This window comes from Anoplolepis gracilipes, chromosome 8 (assembly GCF_047496725.1).
Source record: "Anoplolepis gracilipes chromosome 8, ASM4749672v1, whole genome shotgun sequence".
In the NCBI taxonomy this organism is placed as follows: Eukaryota; Metazoa; Arthropoda; class Insecta; order Hymenoptera; family Formicidae; genus Anoplolepis; species Anoplolepis gracilipes.
In genome coordinates, this window is record NC_132977.1 from 5176821 (window position 1) to 5202458 (window position 25638).

The 25638-nt window shown below is 25.0% G+C and overlaps 4 protein-coding genes across 8 annotated transcripts; all 4 read left to right on the forward strand.

Moving 5' to 3' along the window:
• The first annotated feature begins 2916 nt into the window (after positions 1–2916).
• LOC140668293 (odorant receptor 43a-like) lies at positions 2917–5677 on the forward strand. Of its 2 annotated transcripts, none has more exons than XM_072897183.1 (5): positions 2917–3040; positions 3277–3589; positions 4953–5157; positions 5367–5522; positions 5596–5677. In XM_072897183.1, exons 2-5 carry the CDS (start codon positions 3303–3305, stop codon positions 5644–5646), a joined length of 699 nt encoding a protein of 232 aa, XP_072753284.1. In that variant the 5' UTR covers positions 2917–3040; positions 3277–3302; the 3' UTR covers positions 5647–5677. The 2 variants fall into 2 exon arrangements, with proteins under 2 accessions (XP_072753284.1, XP_072753283.1); XM_072897182.1 differs by having other exon boundaries at positions 2923–3040; positions 3254–3589.
• A 1832-nt stretch (positions 5678–7509) lies between these two features.
• Positions 7510–10245, forward strand: LOC140668283 (odorant receptor 46a-like). 3 transcript variants are annotated; one of them, XM_072897165.1, is made up of 6 exons: positions 7510–7634; positions 7991–8407; positions 8604–8939; positions 9508–9712; positions 9887–10042; positions 10112–10245. In XM_072897165.1, the coding sequence occupies exons 2-6, from the start codon at positions 7998–8000 to the stop codon at positions 10163–10165; spliced, it is 1161 nt and encodes a 386-aa protein (XP_072753266.1). In that variant the 5' UTR covers positions 7510–7634; positions 7991–7997; the 3' UTR covers positions 10166–10245. The 3 variants fall into 3 exon arrangements, with proteins under 3 accessions (XP_072753266.1, XP_072753268.1, XP_072753267.1); XM_072897167.1 differs by having other exon boundaries at positions 8080–8407; XM_072897166.1 differs by lacking the exon at positions 7510–7634 and having other exon boundaries at positions 7915–8407.
• A 3754-nt stretch (positions 10246–13999) lies between these two features.
• LOC140668285 (odorant receptor 46a-like) lies at positions 14000–17368 on the forward strand. Of its 2 annotated transcripts, none has more exons than XM_072897169.1 (6): positions 14000–14210; positions 14768–15165; positions 15550–15885; positions 16587–16788; positions 16982–17137; positions 17228–17368. In XM_072897169.1, the coding sequence occupies exons 2-6, from the start codon at positions 14804–14806 to the stop codon at positions 17279–17281; spliced, it is 1110 nt and encodes a 369-aa protein (XP_072753270.1). In that variant the 5' UTR covers positions 14000–14210; positions 14768–14803; the 3' UTR covers positions 17282–17368. The 2 variants fall into 2 exon arrangements, with proteins under 2 accessions (XP_072753270.1, XP_072753269.1); XM_072897168.1 differs by having other exon boundaries at positions 14780–15165.
• Positions 17369–19153: 1785 nt separating this feature from the next.
• On the forward strand, positions 19154–25530 carry LOC140668815 (uncharacterized). The gene is made up of 11 exons (XM_072898137.1): positions 19154–19504; positions 20056–20391; positions 20703–20904; positions 21019–21177; positions 21266–21315; positions 22620–22657; positions 23229–23598; positions 24178–24513; positions 24820–25021; positions 25116–25274; positions 25363–25530. Exons 1-11 carry the CDS (start codon positions 19209–19211, stop codon positions 25414–25416), a joined length of 2202 nt encoding a protein of 733 aa, XP_072754238.1. The 5' UTR covers positions 19154–19208; the 3' UTR covers positions 25417–25530.
• The last annotated feature ends 108 nt before the right edge of the window (positions 25531–25638 follow it).

The window sequence follows — 25638 nt, forward strand, 5'->3', positions numbered from 1 at the left end:
TCTTTTCTAGAAAAAAGAATGTTAACTTTATTAATAAAACATACATATACACACATATACCTATATATGTATATATATTAAGATATTAATATTTGAATACAAATAACTTAAATAACATAAATTTGCAATGTTTTTAGGAATAATACGTTTTAGTACTTAGTATTCTACGTACCTATATATCATTCCGCTCTTTTTATTCACGCAATTCAGAAAAGAAAACTTGGCTTATAGAGCATGGCTGCTTCAATTACTCAATCTCCAAAATAATATATTATCTCACATACACTCACCAAATGATCAGCATGACTTAGTGATTTCGTCAATCCTGCTTGCTTTGTTTGCGGCTGACTCTTGCATGTTTGCTGTCAGATAAAAATTTTGGAGTATTATCATAAATCGCGAATAATTAAGAAAATGTTCGCAAATGTGTACTACATTATCACAATTGCATATTTAAGTAAGTATTTCTGAACATCTGCGAGTTCTAAAAGTCATCATTTGTGATTACTATTTTATAATAGATATTCGCAAACTAATTTTACATACACACACATATACATACAAGAATCATCCGCACATCTATTTTAAAAAACTGGATCTCTTAAATGAAAAAATAATAAATTTGTTTTCATACTTGTTTATAGCATCTACGCAAACCAAATGCAATCACCCATGGTTAAATTTGAAAATAAGGTCTTGATAATCGGATAATTCTGTATAAATTGTACGCGCATATTGTAAACAAAAAAATTTGAGAAAATAATCGCCATTTAATTTACAGTAAGCATTTGGGTGATATGTCTGCACTTTATTGTTTAATTATGACCTCGTCCAGCGCCGAATATATTCAGTTCGTAATGTATATAATTTGCATATTGACAGAAATATTTTACTATTGTTGATTTAGAAATGAAATCAAAGGTTTTTTTAACTCGTTCATTTATCTATCTAAATATCTCGGTATTTTTCGTATCATCGCATAGAAAAACTTTTTTATTGAAAAAAAATTAATATATATTATTCTATTAGCACACATACGTACATGTAAAATATAATAATTATATGTAATATTTATTATGTTTTGATATACAGAGTCTGCCATTATCGAACGGTATTTATAACATGGAATAGTTGACATTTAGCAACAGCACGAAAAAGAGGTTTTTGATAATTATGAACCGGTCTTTGAAGTTTATTGAATTTACCAGTGGCTATCTCAATGAATCTTGAGTTCTTTATAATGGTAAGAATCTTTATTTATTACATAATTATTAGCTACTTTGCACGATAAATTTATTATTGAATATTGTATACATCTAATTAAACTTTACCACTGCACAATTTTTACAGATGCTTACGATGCTTACTCGATTTTCAATTTATTAACACAAATGCAAAATTAATAAAGAAATATAAATCATTATTCATAAATTAATTTGTAAAATTAATATATGTCAATATATAAGCAATGTTGTACTGCAGTAAAAAACATGGTAATCGATAATATCTCTTGCATTACAAGAAATAGATCTCTCTCTCTCTCTCTTTCTCTCTCTTTCTCTTTCTCTGCAGAAAAAATTAAAATATTATCCTTTATTCTCTTTACATACGAGCTTCAATATATGCACTAATAAAATTATATTACGACAAAAGACAAAAAAGAAAAAAATGGTAACAGCTTATAACCGAGTGTATAGACTAGCTATATATTAAGATTATATACAGATATACACTACAGTTGTTGATTTGTTAACATTTGAGGAATACATTTTTTTGTATATCCGTAGCGTAGCTACAAAATAATATTGCAATAATGAATAAAATATTTTATAATAAACGTATGACATAATAGAATTGGACCTAAGTATCTTGGAAATAATTCTAGGCTACTGATCTATTAATGGCCATTTCAAGAAATTATTCTATGTACTTGACTGTATATCAAGCTTCTCTTCATTTTTTTATTTGATTTTTTTCCGCGAAAATAATGGTACATTATGCAGTTTTGTCATGAAAATATTATTTAGAAAAAATGTTATTTTCCGATTCATCAGAATATTACTTCACGAGAAACATGGTTGCAAGTCTGTCATGTAATAATAAAAAAGACTTTATAGTTTATATGAAAAGGGGGAAATCGAACGAAGAATATCATTAATATCAAGTCAGAAGACTATAGATATTAGTAGATTGTTCCCTTTTCATGTCATTCGCTTTGTCATATAGTGATCGGTCATTTATATCAAATCTTTCTAAGTATTCAACGGATTGTTCAAACAAATCAATCGAAATATTTTCGTAAGTTTAATGTATAGAAAGAGTGAAATATTTTAAATACATATTGTAATGGAAATAATATACTGCGCGTTGACATTTTTATCATTATTTTCATTATTAATAGCAAATAGATAGCTTTGTATTTGATAATTAATAAATAAAGGTAGCAAACCAATTGCCAATTATTTATAAAAATAGACGATTAAATATATTTCTTATAACTATTATAAATGTGATTTTATAATTATAAAAGTTTCTCGTACATATTCTCGGCCATCTATCATCGGTGCATTATATAATAATAATCAAAATTTAAAATAAATAAGTCAATATTTTAATCAACACAGTTATTGATGTTGGGCAAATGGATGTTGAGAAGTAATGTTGGGAGGAAAAACGAAATGCCTGTGTTGAAATTTTCGCTCACGGTTTTAGCGGTCGCAGGATGCTGGCGACCAACATCGTGGACGTCGCTGTTTAGAAACATAATGTATAACGCTTACACATTATTAGTAATTCTAACACTATATACATTTGCAATTACTCAAATTATGGAGCTCATATTGAATATGGACGATGCTGATTCATTCGGCGATGCCTTGTTCAATGTTATAATTTCGCTTTTGGCGTGTTACAAGACAATTGTTATGCGAAAAAATCATGAGAGTATTATAACGATAATTAATATTCTTACCGAAACGCCATTCAAACCATTGGATCTGAATGAAAATATAATTCGAAAGAAATTTGACAAGAGAATAGCGTAAGTATCGTGCTTAATATTTTATTATTTAGATATATCTAGTAAAAACAAAATGTATATAATTAAATTAAAACATACATGTCATTAAATTAATGCGTGTGTGTATTTTAAACAATATAATTTTTCTTTTCGGAAAAAAATTTTAATGTCTCTTTAATAGTTTTTGAAACAATCATAATCCTGATTTTAAACATCATAATCCTGATTTTATAGGAGTAATACACTATATTTTCTAGTCCTTGTCCACGTAACCGCTTTGTATATGATTTTGATTTCGTTATTCACGGATTTCAAGCATGGAATATTATTATACAAAGCATGGATACCGTTTGATTACTCAGTCTCCGCGCTATTTTATCTCGCATACGTTCATCAGATAATGACTCTAACATTTATCGGTCTCGTTCATCCCACATGTGATAGTTTTATTTGCGGATTGTTATTACACATTTGCTGCCAGATCGAGATTTTAGAGTATCGCTTGTCAAACATCGCGAATACTCGACAAAGCTTACGCGACTGCGTACGTCATCATATACGTATATTTGAGTAAGTCCTTTAAACCTAGTAGGGGAAATCAGGAACAAATTTAACAAATGTAAAAACATTATATAAATTACGTTTAATTTTTTATTTTTTACGTTACGTCCATCTGTCAAACTGCAATTTTTAGAGCTTATTTTCTTTAGAATGATAAAAGGCTACAGTCTAAAACTTATATATTCGTAATCTATTCGTAATTATCTTTCATATTATCACAAAATTAATTTGAAAACCAATTGAAGAAAAATTGAAGATTTAAAATAATCAAGATTTAAAATAGTTACAGTTTTTATAACAAATATTTCTAGCCTGATTATTTCTCCAAGTATTATATATCCCTATTTTGAATGCTTTAAAAAAGAATCATAATTTAATGTGAGCATTCTATGGAATAACAATTATTTAGATAATTGATATAGCGACAAAAGTAACAACATGCTATAGGTTTTTTATTTTAATGGATTTAATTATAGTAGTAAAATTTTTGTAAAATCTGAGTAACTGTATTATATATAGAGTCTCTATATATAATTGTTAAGTAAAAAAATCATTTTTTGTTTTCTATATTATTTAAAAAAATTATTTCTAGTTTTTATTATTTTCTTATATATAATAAGACTGCAATAAAACATTATGTTTTCTTTAGTTCTTGATATTTAAATAGAGTGTTAGAACTGTAAGATCCTGTTACAATCAATTTCAGGGACAAAAGTAACAATAGTTTCACAAAGCATGTTCCTCCATAGAATTGCAAAATTATTTTACAAATATTTTCATTAGATGTTAAATAGAAAGTGTATAGTACCTAAAAAAAAGTAAAAAGACAAAAATTTGAAACACAAAAAAGCTAGAAACTCTAATAAATGCAAATTGTTACCTTTGTGTTTGGTCTCCCCTCTGGTTTGTTATCTACGTACGTCTCTGAAATATATATGTATTTTATTGAACTTTTCTATTCTACTTAACATTCATACATGCAATGTTGAAATTAAATAATAAGTTAATTTACTGCATTTTTTTGCGCAGTTTTTTTTTCATTTTTCTCAAATATACGTCTCAAAAAAATGATTTTAAACAATTATAAAAAAATTAGTATTCTAGTTAAGTAATTTTATTATTTTATATCCCGTGTATATTTATTCAAATATTTTTTAAAAGCTGCGAAAATATCTGTAATGCGCTTTTGTAAAAATAATATATTAATTTTTAATGCAATATTTTTGTATTAAAAATTTTATATTAAAAATATATGTTTGTTTAAAATAGTTTATTATTTTTGTGTAAAGTAATATAAAATATGATATTCTTGTATAATATTATTCTTTAAAAGTTACAAAAATTTAAACATAAAATTTTGCCTATTTTTTAGATACTCATATATGATAAATGAAAAGTTTGCCAAAATAGTTCCTAGTGAGTTTATAATGATTACGGTGGTAATGTGCTATAATTTAATTCATATGGCTTTGACATCATCCACTATCGATTCTTATATACAAAACGTTATGGTTATAGCTTGTACATTGGCACCACTTTTTTACTACTGTTGGTTTGGCACTGAAGTCAAGTTAAAGGTAGCTTGTAATTTTAATATTCTAACTACTAATTAAAATTTACAAAAAAGAATTACACAATAATTGTTATATCATTGTGAAAGAAAAATTTCTTTTCAAATAGAAAAACACATTTCCCTTCCCCTTCACACTCACTCGCGTACTTTCTCTCTTTATTATATATTTTAAAGTATAATACATGTAAGATTTTATTACTATTTTATTTACAGAGCCTGCAATTGTCAGATAATATTTATAACATAGAATGGACAACACTTAACAACAACATGAAGAAAGGTCTTTTAATGATGATGAATCGTGCGAATATACCAATACAATTTACCAGTGCAAACATTTTGTCAATGAATCTTGAATCATTCGTGATGGTTTGTATAGAAAAATTTTTTACCACGTAATAAATAAATATTAAATTTGTTCATTAATTATATAATTATTTAGGTGCTCAAGACATCATATTCGCTTTTTAATGTACTAGTAAAATCACAATAACAGTAATATGTAATAAAAAATTAGAAAACGTTATTTATATTTATATCTATTACATTCATAAATTTGACACATCAAAAATAATGATAATTTATTAATTAATTATTAAATAAAACATTTTTGAGAAAATATATCACAAAGTTGTTAAGTATGTTCAATAAAAAATAATAAGTTGAACCTATCAAGTAAGAGAGTCAAAGTATAAGATTATAGAGAATGAATGTCTACGATAAGTATAATATATATAAATAGAGTTCTTGCCAATATTTTTAATGTTACTTTTTAATTTTCATATTATCTCTCATATATAATATTGATCAATATGTATAGCTTAATATCTATTCATTAATAATATTAAATTATAAAATATTATCTTTTATAATTAATTTAATACAGTGCTTAATTTATCTCGTAAACTTACACATTACATTTTTGATAAATCAGACACTTTTTAAAGAAATTTAATATTTTCATAATGTTTAATCATTTCTATTATTTTATTTTTTTTTAAATACCACGTGAATATTTTTTGACAATTTGTTATCCAAATTCCTCCAGCAGATTTGCTGCCAGTTAGAAATTCTGAAGTATCAATTGATGAAAGTCTTTCGTCACATCCTGCGTGATTGTATACATCATCACGACAGTATAAACGAGTTAGTTCCTAAAGCAATATTGTTATCTTAAAAGTTTAGACTATAATATTGTGTAATGATATTATGTGTTCCTTTTTTTAAATTATTTCTTCTTAAAATATAATAAAAAATTTATTAAATCATTTATCAAATAAAACCTATTTAATACAAAATGTACGAAAAGAAGCCTTTCGATAATTATGAATTGATTTTTGATATCTATTAAATTTACCAGTGCTCACAATCAATAAATATTGACTTCTTTGCTATATTAAAAATCTATGTTACATATTACTAAACTACTTTGCGCAATAAATTTATCATTAAATATTGCCTAAATTTAAATAAGTTTAACCAATGCATTTATACAATTTTTATTAATGCCTAAAATATTTTATTCGATCTTCAATTATTATTAACTTAACACAAAAGTAATATTAATAAAGAACTGTAAATCACTTCATAATTTAATTTGTAAAATTTATATACGTGAATGTATAATTAATATTGAAACGGCAGAAAAAGAAATATTAATCGATAATATCACTCATATTATAAGATAAAACTAAAAAAAGAAATTTAAAATGTCTTTTCCTTTTATTCTTTTTATGTTCGACGAATGGTAAATTCAAAAATCAATATTCTAATAACACCCCACTATCATAAATAGTATGCCAAAAGAAAATAATGGCAACAACTTATAACCGAGTCTATGGACTAGCTACGTTTTATACAGATGTATAGTTATTGATTCATAATTTAGTGTAGTAAAAATCATATATGTGAATATATAAAATTGAACGGTAGATAATATCCCTCGCATTATAAGACGTACAAGTTAACATTCGAGGAATACATTTTTTCGTACATCTGTAACTATGGAACGAAATTACGAATGAATAAAATATTTTATAATAGACGTATATCACATAATAGAACTGGTATCCTAAACATCTTGGAAACAGTTCGAGGCTACTGATCTATTAATGGCCATTTCAAGAATTTATTTTCTGTGTTCTTGATTATATACCAAGTTTTCTTCTTTTCCTCTTTTTCTTCGTGACAATAATGATACATTACGTAGTTTTGATAAAAATATTATTTCAAAAGAATGTTACTTCTCGATTCATCAAAATATTATTTCATAAGAAATATGTTGCAAGTCTGTTATCGTGATAATAACAAAGATACTTTATACGAAAAGAAGAAAGTAGAACGAATAATATCATTAATATGGTCGAGAGACTATAGACATTAGATTGTTCCTTCATCACGTCATTCGATTTGCCAAAGTGGATATTTAATCAAATTTTTAAAAATATTCCACAGATTATTCAAACCATTCGAAACATTTTCGTAAGTTTAGATATAGTGAAAAAGAGAGTAAAATATTTTAAATACATATTATAATAGAAATAATATACACAATGATACGCATCGATATTTCTTTCATTATTCTCATTATTGTTAGTAAGTAGATAGTTTTGTATTTGATACTTAACATATATATGAAAGTAGCAAATCAATTGCCAATTATTTATAAATATAAACAATTAAGTATTTTTCTTATAACTACTATAAATGTGATTTATAATTATAAAAGTTTCTCGTAATCTTCACACATTTTCCTTCATTGATATATCATCGGTACATATATCATATATTAATAATCAAAATTTATAGTAAATAAGTCAATATTTCAATCGACACAGTTTATTGATGTTGGGCAAATGGATGTTGGGAAGTAATGTTGGGAGGAAAAGCGAAATGCCTGTGTTGAAATTTTCGCTCACGGTTTTAGCGGTCGCAGGATGCTGGCGACCAACATCGTGGACATCGCTGTTTAGAAACACAATGTATAACGCTTACACATTATCAGTAATTCTAACATTATACACATTTGCAATCACTCAAGTTATGGAGCTCATATTATATGCCGACGATATTAATACATTCGGCGACGCCATGTTCAATGTTATAATTTCGCTTTTGGCGTGTTACAAGACAATTGTTATGCGAAAAAATCATGAGAGTATTATAACGATAATTAATGTCCTCACCGATGCGCCATTCAAACCATTGGATTTGAATGAAATTATAATTCGAGAGAAATTTAACAAGAGGATAACGTAAGTATCGTGCTTTATTATGTATAGCAAAACCAAATAAAAACTATATAATTAAATTAAAACGCATATGTAACACACAATTAAATAATTTCGTGAATGTATTATAAGCAATTAATTTTTTTCGGAAAAAAAAATTTCAATGTCTCTTTAATAATAGCTTTTGAAATAAGTAAACATCATAGTCCTGATTTTATAGGAGTAATACATTATATTATCTAGTCACCGTTTTCATAACCGTTTCGTATATGATTTTGTTTTCGTTATTGACGGATTTCAAGAATGGAACTTTAGTGTACAAAACATGGATACCGTTTGACTACTCAATCTCCGCGCTATTTTATCTCATATACGTTCATCAGATAATGGCTATAATATTTATCGGTCTCGTTCATACCACATGTGACACTTTTATTTGCGGATTATTATTACACATTTGCTGCCAGATCAAGATTTTAGAGTATCGTTTGTCGAACATCGTGAATGCTCGAGAAAGTTTGCGCGATTGCGTACGTCATCATATACGTATATTTGAGTAAGTCCTTTTAAACGTAGTACGCTAAATACATACATCTCTGAGATATATATCTTGTGTGTTGGATTGTGTCTTTGATTGAATAAGAATCGGAGAGATTTAATAAGAAAAAGAAAGAAGTCGATAACAGAGAGAAAGAAGCAAAAATATTTTTACTTCACAAATATTAGATTTTCTGTTTCAGATACTTAATATTCATACATGCAAAATTGAGATTATATAATATGTTAAATCTATGTACTTTTTGCGCAATTTTTTCCCAGATAAACGCCTCAAAGACGTATGATTATGAAATAATTACGGAAAAAAATTAGCATTCTAGTTAAGCAATTTTATTATTTTTTATTCCGCGTATATTTATTTAAATCTTTTTTAAAAAACTACGAAACCTGTATTAAAAAAATAATATACTAAAATATTTTGCAAACAAAAAGTAATGAATTTTTCTATTTATTATTTATACATTGTTCTATTTGTTTAGATATATTCAATCTGTCAGAAAATTTATATTGATTAAATATCTTAGAAAATGGGTATAATTAATTAAAAATATTTTGCATAATTTTAGATATTCATATTTAGTGAATGATAAATTTGCCAGAATAATTCCGGGTGAGTTTATAATGATCACGGTGGTAATGTGTTACTGTTTGATTGGAATGGCTTTGACATCGTCCACTATCGCTTCTTATGTACAAAATATCATGGTTATAGCTAGCACACTAGCACCAATATTTTACTACTGTTGGTTTGGCGATGAAGTGAAGCAGAAGGTAACTTCAATTTTATAACGAGTAATCACATTTTATGTGGAAAGAATTACACAATAAATGTTACATTATTGAGAAAGAAAAATTTCTCTTTAAACAGAAAAATATATTCCTCATCGCACTCTGTCTTACTCATTCTTTCTATTTTAAATTTATTTAATACATGAATAATTACAGAGTTTAGAATTGTCGGATAATATTTATAACATTGAATGGACCACACTTAACAATAACATGAAGAAAGGTCTTTTAATGATCATGAATCGTACGACAATTCCAATCGAATTTACTAGTGCAAATTTTATATCAATGAATCTTGAATCATTCGTGATGGTTTGTATAAGAAAATCTCTTTTCGCGTAATAAACATTTAATTTGCTCATTGATTATATAATTATTTAGGTGCTCAAGACATCATATTCGGTTTTTAATGTACTGGTAAAATCGCAGAAATAATAATATGTACATAAAATTAGAAAATGTTTACATTTAATCTGTTATATTCATATAATTGACATGTTGAAAATAATAATAGTTTATTAATTAATTATTGCCAATGAGACATTTTGGAGAAAATATATCACATAGTTGTTAAGATATGTTAAATAGAAAATAATAAGTAAGTATAAATAATTGAAACGATCAAGTAAGTCAGAATACAAAATATAGAGAATGAATGTCTACGATAAGGATACATAAATAGAATTACTGCAAATATTTTTAATGCTGCGTTTTCATATTCTCTCTCATACATCTTATTAATCAATATGTGTAACTTGATATCTGTTCATTAATAATGTTATAATATTACAAAATAGTATCATATATAATTAATTTAATATTGTACAATGCTTTAAATTATTAATTTGATGTATTTGGCACTTTTCAAAGGATGAATCATAGTATTTTCGCATAATGTTAAATCATTTCTGTTATTTTATTTTTTAAAAGAATGTTTGAGCAGAATCATCAACTTAAACACATATGAAATATAAATAAAACATACGTAAATCACAACATATTATTGTGCAATAGACGCCATTGCAAAAGAGTCTCTAGTATTTCAATAATAATGCAAATACTCTATGTAAGAAAAATAGATCAGTCAAGAATATCATCGGCAAAAAGTTGAGATGGAGAATATCTATACAATATCTTGAAATAAGATATTTCTAATTGTAAGTTTCACGTGTAACACGTGATAATGATTTAATCAAATCTCATAATGTATATCATGCAAATCACTCCAACAATGCAACTAAAAAATTTCCATTAGTTTAATATATGTTACGCGTTAAAAAGCAGATACTTAAAAACAATGTACATGTTACAATGTTACAATGTACATACGGTTTAATTTTTACAGAAATTAGGAGTTATCTAATATATTGAAGATGGACTACTTAATTTTAATAGTAAAAATTCATGGTAAAATTTTATGACATTTTACATCAGATATTAGATTCCATATTTTTTTCCGTTTTACTATGTTGATTGCTTCATCTTAGAAGTACTGTCGCATGACATTCTGGGTGTTGGTTATTCAAGATTCAACAAGTGATTGCGTACATCATCATATTCCGATTAGAATATTAGTAAAAACTACAAGATAAATATTGGAGAGTATATGTATACATATATTTATAAGAGTAAACAGAATTGTATAATTACAATTTGCCTAATTAAAATTTGAATATATATTATATATTTTGCCTTTTTAATACTTTTCTTCCTATCATTGCCAGAGAAGATATTAAAATACTCCAGGATTAAAGAATCAGTTTTATGCTGTCTTATGAATATAATATTTCAACTTTTAAATGATGTCGCAACCAGCGTCGTATATATCAATACGTAACACAGTATAAGTATACATACATATATCAATACTTATATTTTTTGCTTCATTCACATTAATCACGATTTTTGCAATATTATATATTATTAATTGTTATAATCATCTATGAAGAGAGACGATGTATTTAGAAGCTGCTACGTTATTGCTATTGACTTCTACGAAGCGTTTGTGTTTCATTGACAATCACGAACAGAAATCGATATGCAAGATCTAGTTTGCATTGACATGTCAGATAGTGAATATGAACAGTAATAAATAATACATTTTTAAGTCAACAGTTAATTTTTATGTGAATACTTTGAGAGAGGACAACTTTCAGCTAAAGGTAACTTTTATATTGATGAAGGTACATTCGCTATGCTTTCCGATTTATGAAAATATTATTCACTCCATTGCGTGTGACAAAAATTGCAACTAAACTTATCTACATGTTGTTTCATGAAAATAATATTTTACGCCGTCGCATGATCGATATTATGTAATGATAGAAAAATGAATAAAGAGCAGTTTGATGGATAATGTCGTAATTAAAAAATTATATCGTGATGAGGTTCTTGATTATGTCCTACTTTCTAATAAAATTGCTTCTTTTATTGTCATTTGACGCGCACTATGAGTTAATTGCATAAATTTTCGAAGATTTACTTAAATAATAATTAGACGATAGTAATAAATTACTTTCAGACATTTGTGGCAGATAATTAAATGCAACGTCACATAAACGAATGAGGAAATTGTGATAAAAATTGTAAATAGATAATATAATAATACAATATAACTAAATAATACCATGTAACTATACATCAGATAATAATATTATGTAAAATTGGAATTATTTACAATTATTTATTTTAAAATTAATTTTCAATATTAACCATTATGCCTTTCAAAACATCTTTTGATTTATTTAATGATAATAATAAATAAAAATGGAAAATAGAGAAAGAGAGAGAGAGAGAGAGAGAGAGAGAGAAAGAGAATTGAAAATTATATTTCTTTAATAGAAATTATTTCACTAATGTACTTCCATATATTGAACATTTTAATAATTCATTTTTAAGATTATCTTTATTTTTTCCATAATATTCGATTTAATAATAACAAAATGTAAGAAAAAAATAATTTGTTTAGGCAAATTGAAATTAGAAAAAGTTCAAACGCAGGCATTGAAATTTACACTTATACCTTGCGCAATCAGTGGATGCTGGCAGTCACTTTCATGGACATTGCCATCGAAACATATAATGTATAACAGTTACAGACTATTGCTAATCTGGTTAATTAAATTAAGATAAAAAAAGTGCACTTTTATATGTATATGTGTGTGTATAAATAATATTCTTAAAATTATATTTATCTTGCAATATTTTTATACTTACCTTATGGTATTGTACGCAATTATGTTTGTTATCATATTTTTTTAGTTAGTTTTTTAAGTAATTTTATTACAATTACGTGTGCAATACAGAAATATTTGCGTACAAAACGTCACGTGTAATTTATTTTCTATTCAATATTTTCTATTCTTCTATCATTAACAAAAAGGTAATCAAAATGGTTTTTTTTTGTTAATGAATCTGTGATCCATTTATCTTCTAAAAATTGCACTTCAAATTTTCCGGCAATTTATTAAGAGCGAAATGAAAATAAGAGCAAATAAAAAAAGAATAAAACAAAATGATTTTCGACATCAAAAGCGTAAAGCCCGTATCAGACTACGCATTGAAAATTGAAGATTGAAGATTAAAGATTAGAATTTGACAAATCAGAACAAAGGGAACTAAAATTGCTTTGTCTTAATTGGTCAAATTGCAATCTTCAATCTTTAATCTCAATTTTTAATGCATAGTCTGATACGAGTTTAAGGGCTGTTAGTTATCGGAAAAAAAGTGCACACACATATGTATAAATATAAAATACACAAATATCGATAAGAAAAGTTTGATTTACATTATATCATAAAAGCTGAAATTTCTTCCTTCTTATGTTATGTTTGACAAGAAAAATACTTAAGAAAAATTGAAATAAATCTAGCTATAATACTCCGACATGTGCCAAGAAATATAAAATATAATGATAAAAATGTTCCAGTGAGTGTACGACCTTTTGATATTAAAATTTCATCAAAGGAAGCTACAGCTAATGATTCGTTACATTATGCCAATAATTCTTAACATTAAGAATATATATCCGACGAAACTATGGACAATACAGTAGAGAGTAGATACAATATCTTAATGTACATATACAATAAGAAAAGTATATCAAAGTTTCCTCATTCAATAGACTAATGATCTATTTTAAAAAATTTATTTTTTCTTTTTTCTGTCTCATTGTCTTCATGAAATATTATAATGCGAGGTAGTTTTCATAAGTTGCGTATGCAAGTATTACAATAGGAAAGATAAAATCGAAATGGATATGAATACGAGAATAACATCATTATCAGAAAGTCACATCGTAAGACTATAGATATTTTCAGCGTTCTTATTTTCTAATATTACCTTAGCTATCGTCATTTGAAACGCAACAAGGCATATAAATAATGTTTTTAAAACGCTTTATACAAACGTAAATTAGCTTTGACAGTAGAATAGTAAATATAAATACAAATAGTTTACGCAAGTGAATCAGAAAAAAATTGTAAGTGCAATGCATATGTTAAAAAATTTAATTTAACATTACAAAATATGAAACTGTAGAAAATGATCTAGAGAAAATGCCATATATTTCACATATAATAAATGATATAAAAATAATCATTTTTCAACAGAAAAATTTTTAAAAAATTTTTCTATATAAATAATGTCAAACACAAATAATATATAATTTTCACTATATAACATTAAACATTTTATAACAATAAAACTAAATTAATCAATTAAATTTAAAAAATATATTTTATGGTCTTTGTATATATGTTATTTTTAAAATATGTAAATACATAAGTACGTAAAATTATATATTTAAAGCCAATCTGCTAAAAAAATATTTTATTAAACTTATAAATATAACAAGATAAAATTCTATTAAAATTCTAAATTTCTAACTTTTTTAAAGAATTTTTTAATACATTTTAATAGATTTATATCATTTGTTCTGTACATAATCTCTATCTTTGAAGAAAGATATTTTGACTATAATTAAAAATTTTGACTATAAATAAAAATAATAAATTAATAAACATTATTATATAATAGCAATTGGTATAGGTAAAATTGCATAGGCAATTTCAAATGCATGTGCTGAAATTTACACTTATTATCTGTGCACTCGCTGGATGCTGGCAGCCGCTTTCATGGACATCGTTGTTTAAACATATAATTTATAAAACTTACGCAATGTTTCTGATCTCCTCATTGTATGCATTCCTGATGTCTCAATTCATGGACATTGTACTAAATGTTGGTAACTCTGATGAATTTGTTGATGCCTTATATATGATGTTGACCATACTTGTAGCGGGCTACAAACAAGCTTATATGTGGATAGATCGTAAGAATATCATGATGATAATAAATGTTCTTACCGAGAAACCTTTTGCACCATATGAAACACATGAAGTAACAATTCAACAGAAATTTGAAAAATTGACAACGTAAGTATAGTTTAAATATATTTTAAGATTATACATAAATGCATTAATACATTTTTTTAAAAGTAAAATATTTTATCTTATATTCTTCAATGACAACGTATAGTTTGTCTACTTGATATATTCGATATTATATGATAGTTTAATAGAAATCACTATATCTGATAAAATTTAATTCAAATTAGAAATAATAAAGAATACTTCTATACTTATAAATAAAAATTTAAAAATTATTACAAATAATAATTCGAGAGAGAGAGAGAAAGAGAGAGAGAGAGAGAGAGAGAGAGAGAGAGAGAGATGCAATAAAAATATAACGAGAAATTATTTTACAAAAAGAGTAATCATAACAAGTCTTTGTTATAATGTTATATTATTATTTTATAGGAACAATACACGGCGGTATTTAATCATTGTTTGTATGTCGATCTCATCAATAATTTTGACGTCTGTTTCTACAGATTTAATAAAAAGAAATCTGACATATAAAACTTGGTTGCCATTCGACTATTCATCTCCTGCTATATATTTTCTTGTATACATTCATCAAATGATAGCCATGTCAACTTCGGGTATAGTTAACGTCGCTTGTGAAAGTTTAATTTGTGGATTTTTGTTACATATCTGCTGTCAGTTTGAAATTTTGGAGTATCGATTGACAAAACTTTCGAAAGATCAAAATATTTTACGCGACTGTGTTCATCATCACAATCGTATTTTCGAGTTAGTTAATCAACTATTTCGTCAAAATTGTTACAAAAATATTTGAACTGCATGAATAGTAATTTTGTTTTCTAAATAGCAGACAAAAGATTAAAATGCTTTTAATAAATAAACAAGTCGCAAAATGTCGCAAATAAATTTTGCTCGTTTTTCTTTTCATTACAGATTTTTGAACTCCACTTAATCTTGAATAATACAAATAAATATAAAAAATAATATAAATTAATAAATTTAACAAATATTATACTAATTAGTTTTTAATAATACTTTGAGAGATAGCAATAATTTCGGATTGATATGATCAAAAAGAAGTCAATTTAAAAGGTTTTTTATTAAAAGTTAAGGCAAGTAAAATTTTAATTTAAAAAAATACGACAAAATGTACTTATACACAAACATAAAAATAAAATATTATAAAAATAATGTAATAATATAATAATATTTAAAATTGTATTTATACCTATACTTTGTAACTAAAAATTTGTATTTAGTAAAATTTTCGTTACAAGCATGCTCTGAATTAATTGAATTTGTAAATAAAAAATATGCGAGCAATATTTGCGATTATAATATTTTGTATTTAATGCGTGTGCGCACACAAATAAATTTGTAAATAACATAACAATTTATATATATATATATATATATATATATATATATAAGTTCATTTAATATCAATTTATTATATCTTTTAATCGCAGATATGCGTACACGATAAACAACACATTTGCGAAAATCATTGCTATACAATTCGCGGTGAGCATGTTGGTAGTATGCTCAAATATGTATCGAATAGCTATGGCGACAGACTATATGAGTCTCATTCCATTGATAATGTATACAAGTGCTATATTAATGCAAATATTCATATACTGTTGGTTTGGAAACGAAGTGAAGTTAAAAGTACATATATATCTTATATACTTAAACTGATCCCATTTTAATACTATTATAAAAAACAAATTAATTCATTAGATAATAAATAATATAGTTAAAATTAATAATAAGATGATTAAAATTATTTTTGTTAGAAAAATATGGCATTTTCTGCAAATAACATGTTAAAATTTATTTTGTTATATACTTTTATTTGTAGAGTCTTCAATTGGTGAATAACATTTATAATATGGAGTGGCTCACGCTTACCAAGAGCGACAAAAAAGCTCTCTTATTAATTATACGGCGTGCGATGATTCCCATCCAGTTTAGTAGTGCTTATATAATCACGATGAATGTTGACGCGTTTGTAGCTGTCAGTATTACTAAAGACAATACTAATTTATTGTTGCGGATTATTATAAATATTTTAAATAATTTTAGATATATTCATATTTTTTTACAGGTGCTTAAGATGTCATACTCGATTTTCAATTTGCTACGTCAAACGCAAGAATAATAACGTGATTAATAAGAAAAGTTGTTACTATTCACATTTAATTTGTTATGACATCACGTTTGACAGAATGTTAGAAATGTGAAAAAATAAATTAATCTTTTTCACTTCTTTCTCTCTCTTTCTTTCTTTCTCTATCATTTTGATATAATTAAAATAATTTTTAGAAAATCTATAAAATTTTTAAAAGATTTTCTTATCATCTATTTTTAAAATGGACCGCATAAAAACAAGTTTTAAATAATAATGTTAAAGCGAGCTATTGAGCACAAGCGTTATAAAGTTTAATAAACAAAACCACATTAATTACATTTCAAGTTTTCTACTTTTTTAAAAATATTTTTATCACGTACATAACAAACATGCTTGATGCTAAAATTATTATATTTTTATATGAATGTTTTTTGGATCTTTTGTATAACATCGAAAACACAACAATAATTATTCTAACAGAGAAGCACATAATTAATATATCATATTAATATATATATATTAAGAACATTTTTAATTGCATTAATATACGATTTGTTAGTGTAACATTATTTTAAGCACATCAAGAATTAAAAATGTTTCTTACCTTGCTTATGTTCAAGAAGAAATAGAATAAGAATAGATATTATAATAAAAAAATAGTTGTTATATCTTATTTCACTCCCTGATGTACATACGCCATATATATAATATAATCATAAAATGCGTATTATCCAAGTGAATGTGTATAGGCCAATATTAAGATTTCATAAACTACAGCTGTTACTTAATATAAAAAGAATATATTCGACAAAATTATGGATAAATGCAGTAAAAACTAAAACGTAATATCTTGATGTACATATACAATGAGAAAGCTGTATTATCAAATAATTCCTCATAATCACTAACAATAGACCAATAGCTTATTTCAAGAGATTTATATTACTATAAAACGTTTTTTTTGTCCCATTGTCTTCATGAAAATAACGGTATTTTATGCAATTTTCTAGTAACAGGTATGTCAAAACAATTTCGCTTTACGGTTCATGAAAATATTATTACGCAAAGACATTCTCGCAAATGTATCGATATAACAAAAGATAGAGAAAATAGAGATAGACATAATCAGATGCAACGAACAATATTATTGTCAGAAAGTCATATCGCATAGTTATAGACGTTTTCAGTGTTCTTTTCTCTGTAGAATTAACTTATCCATCATTTAAAAAAATTTTACAAAGCATTTAAATAAACGTTTTATAAAATATAAAAACTATTAATTAGATTAGTTTTTTAAATAAAGAGCTAATATATATGCAAATAGTTTATGGTGCAAGTGTATTACGAAAAAGTATGTAAGCGTATATATGTGTATATATTATACATATATTACATTTAAAAGTTTAATAAAATTAAGAAAATAACGTTAAATTAATTTTTGTATAGGTATGTATATTTTATATAATGTATGTTTCATATAAAATTCATATGTATATTTCATATAAAATAATCTTTTTGAACATAATCTAATCATTTAAAATAATTTTTTCTTCATATACATTTTTTGCATTTTTACAATGTGTAATATATTAAATATTTTGTAATTTTAAATTAATATTTTAAAGTAAAGTATATTTACATACATATATTTGTAAAATAAGTAAAAATATATTTACTTAAAACTTGTTGAAGAAAAAAAGATTAAACAATTAATTAAACAATAAAATAATATTTCAGCTTAATTATGAGCTTTTTTGGAAAACATTTTTCAATTTTTATTTAATTTTTAACATATAAATTTCTACTTCTTTAAAGAAAAATTTTAATTATAAAATAAAAATTAATAAAATAATAAATAATAGTTATTAATAGGAAAATTATATTAGCTCAAATGCGCGTGCTGAATATTACATTCCTAATTTGTACATTTATTGGATGCTGGCAACCATCTTCATGGATGTCATTATTTCAACATGTAATATATAAAACTTACGCCATGTTCATCTTCTCTACATTATGTACATTTTCGATATCGCAATTTATGAACATCGTATTGTATGTTGATAATTCTGATGAATTCACCGATTCTTTATACATGTTGTTGAGCGTATTCGTCGCAGGCTATAAACAAGTTTATATGTGGATAAATCGAAGAAAAATCATGGTCGTAATAAACATTCTCACCGAAAAACCTTTTGCAATATGTGAAATACGTGAAACAATAATTCAACAAAAATTTGAGAAGATGGTAGAGTAAGTATTATTATATCATTTCAAGTTTGCGTCAGTCAAATTATGTAATATCAAGTAATTATATCAATCATTTTTTGATAATTAATTTTCTACGTAGCAAAAAATTATGTCAAATATTTTAAATTATTTGTTAAGTGTCTTAAATTTTTTAGAGCAATGCTTCAGAATATATTTACATTTATATGCTTAGGTATTTTTACTTTTGATTTTATACTATTTACGCTATTTATTTTATACAATTTTTAATTTTTAATTTTATACAAATAATATTTCACATGTACTGACAATTTGATTTCTCCAAGCACACTTATATCATTTTCTTATATACAACTAATTTTATATTTATAAAATTAAAAAAAATATATAAAACAGTATTTTTGAAAATATAATAATAAATTATAAATAATAATAAAATAGTATTTTATATACAAATAATATAAATAATATCTCGGAAAAATAGAAGACAAAAAAATAAATGAGTAAATCTGATAAAAAAAATAAAATAATCTTATAAAAAAATAAATTAAATAATCTTTATAATTATTTTATAGGAACAACACGTTGCGATATTTAAGTATGGTCACAATGGCAATCCTATCGATAGTTTTGATGTCTATTTTCACAGCCTTCACGAATAAAAACTTGACGTACAAAGCTTGGGTGCCGTTCGATTATTCATCCCCTGCTATATATCTTTTTGTGTATATTTACCAATTGTTAGGCATGGCAACCTCAGGAATCGTAAACGTTGCTTGTGAGAGTATAATTTGCGGACTCTTGTTGTACATTTGCTGCCAATTTGAAATTTTGGAGCATCGATTGACAAAAGTCACGCATGATCAACACATCCTACACGACTGTATTCGTCATCATAATCTTATCTTTCAGTTAGTTTTTTAAAATAATTTTTAATTTTATTACACTCTAAAAAATGAACTGCATAATAAAATCGCGCCTTTAACAATTTTAATTGTTCTAAATAATATGGAAAATGAATAAGAACAATTACTGTTTTTATTTTTGGATTCTTGAATGATACTTTCTCAAAATAAAATAAAAAGAAAAAACGAAAATATTGATATATATATTTTGTATGTGTCTTTAATATGTCAATAATATTTAATAATTTAATAATTTACTTATAATTTTTGGGGCTATTCGCAGAGAAATGGACTAAAAATCCTTTATTCAATCGTAGATACGCGCGCACGGTGAATAATATGTTCTCGAAAATAATTGCTCTACAGTTTGCAGTGAGCATGTTAGTGCTTTGCTCGAATTTGTATCGAATAGCAACAACAACAAACTATGTAATCTTCATTTCATTGTTGGTATATACGGGTGCAATATTAACGCAAATTTTCATCTATTGTTGGTTCGGGAACGAAGTTAAGACAAAAGTATTATGATTCATCTAACAAAATAATTTTAGATTTAACAAAAAATAAAAAATTTAAAAAAGATATTAATATTTTTTTATAATATGTAATGTTGCAAAACATCTTTATTTATAGAGTCTTCGTTTGGCGAATAACATTTTTAACAAAGTGGAATGGCTGACACTTAACAATAACTGCAAGAAAGATCTTCTACTTATTATGAAGCGCACAACAATTCCCATCGAATTTAATAGCATGTATATACTGACATTAAATCTTGACTCGTTTGTAGCTGTCAGTATCAATCATTTAACATTATAAAAATTATTGCTAAATATCAATAATATATAAATTGTGAATAATTATACACAACTCTTTACAGTTACTTAAAATGTCATACTCGGCTTTCAACCTACTGCATCAAACTCAAGAGTAAAAACGTAATTAATAAATAAAAGTTGTTGTGTTTACATTTAATTTGTTATGGCATCACGTTTGACAGATGTTATGGGAAAAAATACAGAAATAAATATATTAATCTTTCTCTCTCTTTTTTTCTCTCTTTCTCTCTCTTTCTTCTCGTCCTTTCTCTGTCATTTTAAGTATGACTAAATAATTTTCAGAAAATCTAAACTTTGAAGAGATTTTTTTATTATCAACTGTGTAAGTTGCATAGCATAAAAATACCTAAGTTTTAAGTAATAATGTCAAAGCAAATACGAACTATTGAGCACAAACTTTCATGTTATAAAGTTTAATAAAACAATATTATTTGTATATTTAAAATTTTCTAATATTTTATTTTTTAAATATTTTTCTATTATGTGTATAACAAACGCTTGAAGCACAAAATTATTAATTTTTTATTTGAGTATTTTAGGTAGTTTTTGTATGTCGAGAATACAGTAATAATTATTCTAGTAGAGAAGCACATACACACATAAATAAATATATTGATAAGATTTTTAATTGTATTAAATATAATTTGTTAGTGTGATTCCTTTTTAAACACATTAAAATTAAAAATTTTTTCTTACCTTGTTTATGTTCGATAAGAAACAGAATAAGAATTGATACTATAATCAAAAAGATAGTTGTAATATCTTATTTCACTCCCTGATGTATATACGCTATACATATAAAATATAATCATAAAATATTGCACTATCCAAGCAAAAGTGTATAGACCAATATTAAGATTTCATAAACTGTTGCTAATTCTTTACTCTTAATATTAAAAAAAAAATATATATTCGACAAAATTATGGATAAATATAGTAGAAAATATAATATCTTGACGTACATATGTAATAAGAAAACTGTATTTCTCATAATCCACACAATAGTCCTATTTCAAGAAATTTATTTTATCGTATAACTTTTTTTTGTCCTATCCTTATCTTCATGAAAATAATGGTACGTTATTCTCTAATAAGGCAGGTATGTCAAAACAATTTTGCTTCACGGTTCATGAAAATATTATAACGCAAGAACATTCTCGTAAGTGTATCGATATTACAATAAGATAGAAAAAATAGAGATAGAGATAATGGGCTGCAACGAGCAACATTATTGTCAGCAAGCTCACAAGGCTATAGACGTTTTAAAGTGTACTTTTCCCTTTAGAATTAATTTTCCATCGTCATTTTAAAACGTCACAAAGGATTTAAATAAACGTTTTATAAAAATTATTAAATTATATAACTTAATATTTTTTTTACCGAAACCAAAATATAAACGCAAGTAGTTTATGGTGCAAGTGAGTTAGAGAAAAGTGTGTAAGTGTAATGTGTATTTAAAATTATCTTAATATATAAAAAAAAAGTTAAACTAATTTTTGTATAGATATTTCATAAGAAAAATCTTTCTAAAAGTAATCTAATCATTTAAAATAATTTTTTTAATATAAATTTTTTTTACGCTTTTACAATGTGTACATTAAACATTTCGTAATTGAATTTTTATTTAATATTTTAAAGTAAAGTATACATATATTTATAAAATAAGTAAAAAATAATATATATACATATATATTATTTTTTACTTATTTTATAAATATATGTATACTTTACTTTAAAAAATTAAATAAAAATTTAATTATGTGTATGTATGTATATATATGTGTAAATTTAATATTGTGTATGTATATATACTTGTCCAAGAAAAAAGATCTGATTAAACAAATAATAAGATAGTATTTTAGCTTTATTATAAACTATTTCTTATTGCATTTTTTCAGTAAAATTATTTAATTTTTAATATTTAAATCTCTATTTAATTATAAAGTGAGAATTAATATAACTAATAAATAATAGCTATTGATAGACAAAAAATTTGCATTAAAGAAGTTCAAATGCGCGTGCTGAAATTTACATTCCTAATCTGTGCATTTGCTGGATGCTGGCAACCATCTTCATGGACGTCATTACTTAAACACATAATATATAAAACTTACGCCATGTTTCTCTTCTCTGCATTATGTACATTTTCGATATCGCAATTTATGAATATTATATTGTATGTTGATAATTCTGATGAATTCACCGATTCTTTATACATGATGTTGACCGTATTCGTCGCAGGCTATAAACAAGTTTATCTGTGGATAGATCGAAAAAAAGTCATGGTCGTAATCAACGCTCTTATCGAGAAACCTTTTGCAATATGTGAAATACGCGAAGCAACGATTCAACAAAAATTTGAGAAGATAGTAGAGTAAGTATTATTATATCATTTCAAGTTTGCGTCAGTCAAATTTATGTAATATCAAGTAATTACATCAGTCATTTTTTGATAATTAATTTTCTATGTAGCAAAAAATTATGTCTTAAATATTTTAAATTATTTGTTAAGTGTCTTAAATTTTTTAGGGCAATGCTTCAGAATATATTCACATTTATATGCCCAGATACTTTTACTTTTGATTTTATACTATTTATGTTATTTATTTTATACAATTTTTAATTTTTAATTTTATACAAATAGTATTTCACATGTAATGACAATTTGATTTCTCCAAGCACACTTATATCATTTTCTTATATACAACTAATTTTATAATGATAAAATTTTTAAAAAATATATAAAACAGTATTTTTTAAAATATAATAATAAATTATAAATAGTAATAATTTGTATATAAAATAGTATTTTATACACAAATAATATAAAAAATATCTCGGAAAAATAGAAGACAAAAAAATATATAAATGAGTAAATCTGATAAAAAAAAATAATCTTATAAGTAAATCTTATAAGAAAATAAATTAAATAATCTTTATAATTATTTTATAGGAACAACACGTTGCGATATTTGAGTATGGTCACGATGGCGATCATATCGGTAGTTTTGATGTCTATTTTCACAGTCTTCACGAAAAAAAACTTGACTTACAAAGCTTGGGTGCCGTTCGATTATTCATCCCCTGCTATATATCTTTTTGTGTATTTTTACCAATTGTTAGGCATGGCAACCTCAGGAATCGTAAACGTTGCTTGTGAGAGTATAATTTGCGGACTCTTGTTGTACATTTGCTGCCAATTTGAAATTTTGGAGCATCGATTGACAAAAGTCACGCATGATCAACACATCCTACACGAGTGTATTCGTCATCATAATCTTATCTTTCAGTTAGTTTTTTAAAATAATTTTTAATTTTATTACACTCTAAAAAATGAACTGCATAATGAAATCGCGCCTTAACAATTTTAATCGTTCTAAATAATATAGAAAAAAGATAAAAACAGTTACTGTTTTTATTTTTGGATTCTTGAATCTGATGCTTTCTCAAAATAAAAAGAAAAGAACGAAAATATTGACATATATTTTGTATGTGTCTTTAATATGTCAATAATATTTAATAATTTAATAATTTACTTATAATTTTTGGGGCTATTCGCAGAGAAATGGACTAAGAATCCTTTATTCAATCGTAGATACGCGCGCACGGTGAATAATATGTTCTCGGAAATAATTGCACTACAGTTTGCAGTGAGCATGTTGGTGCTATGCTCGAATTTGTATCGAATAGCAACGACATCAAACTATATAATCTTTATTTCATTGTTGGTATATACAGGTGCAATATTGGCGCAAATTTTCATCTATTGTTGGTTCGGAAACGAAGTTAAGACAAAAGTATTATGATTCATCTAAAATCAATTTTAGATTTAACAAAAAATTCAGATATTTTTTTTATAATATCTCTAATATTGAAAACATTTTTATTTAGAGTCTTCATTTGGCGAATAACATTTTTAACAATGTGGAATGGCCGACACTTAGTAATAACTGCAAGAAAGATCTTCTACTCATTATGAAGCGCTCAACAATCCCCATCGAATTTAGTAGCATGTATATAATGACATTAAATCTTGACTCGTTTGTAGCTGTCAGTATCAATTAGTTAACATTATAGAAATTATTGCGAAATATCAATAATATATAAATTGTAAATAATTATAAATAACTCTTTACAGTTGCTTAAGATGTCATACTCAGCTTTCAACTTGTTGCATCAAACCCACGAGTAGAAATTAATAAGTAGAAATTGTTGCGTTTACATTTAATTCATTACAAAATCACATACTTTGAAATATAAAAATTAATACGTTAATATCTTTTATTAATATTAGTACTTTATTAACTGGCAATACTTTTTAAAATATCTATAAGTTAAAGTTTTTACTAGAAATTTTTTCTTACAAGCATTAATTTAAAAAAGTTTTCATGTAAAAAGAATATTATGTAAAATG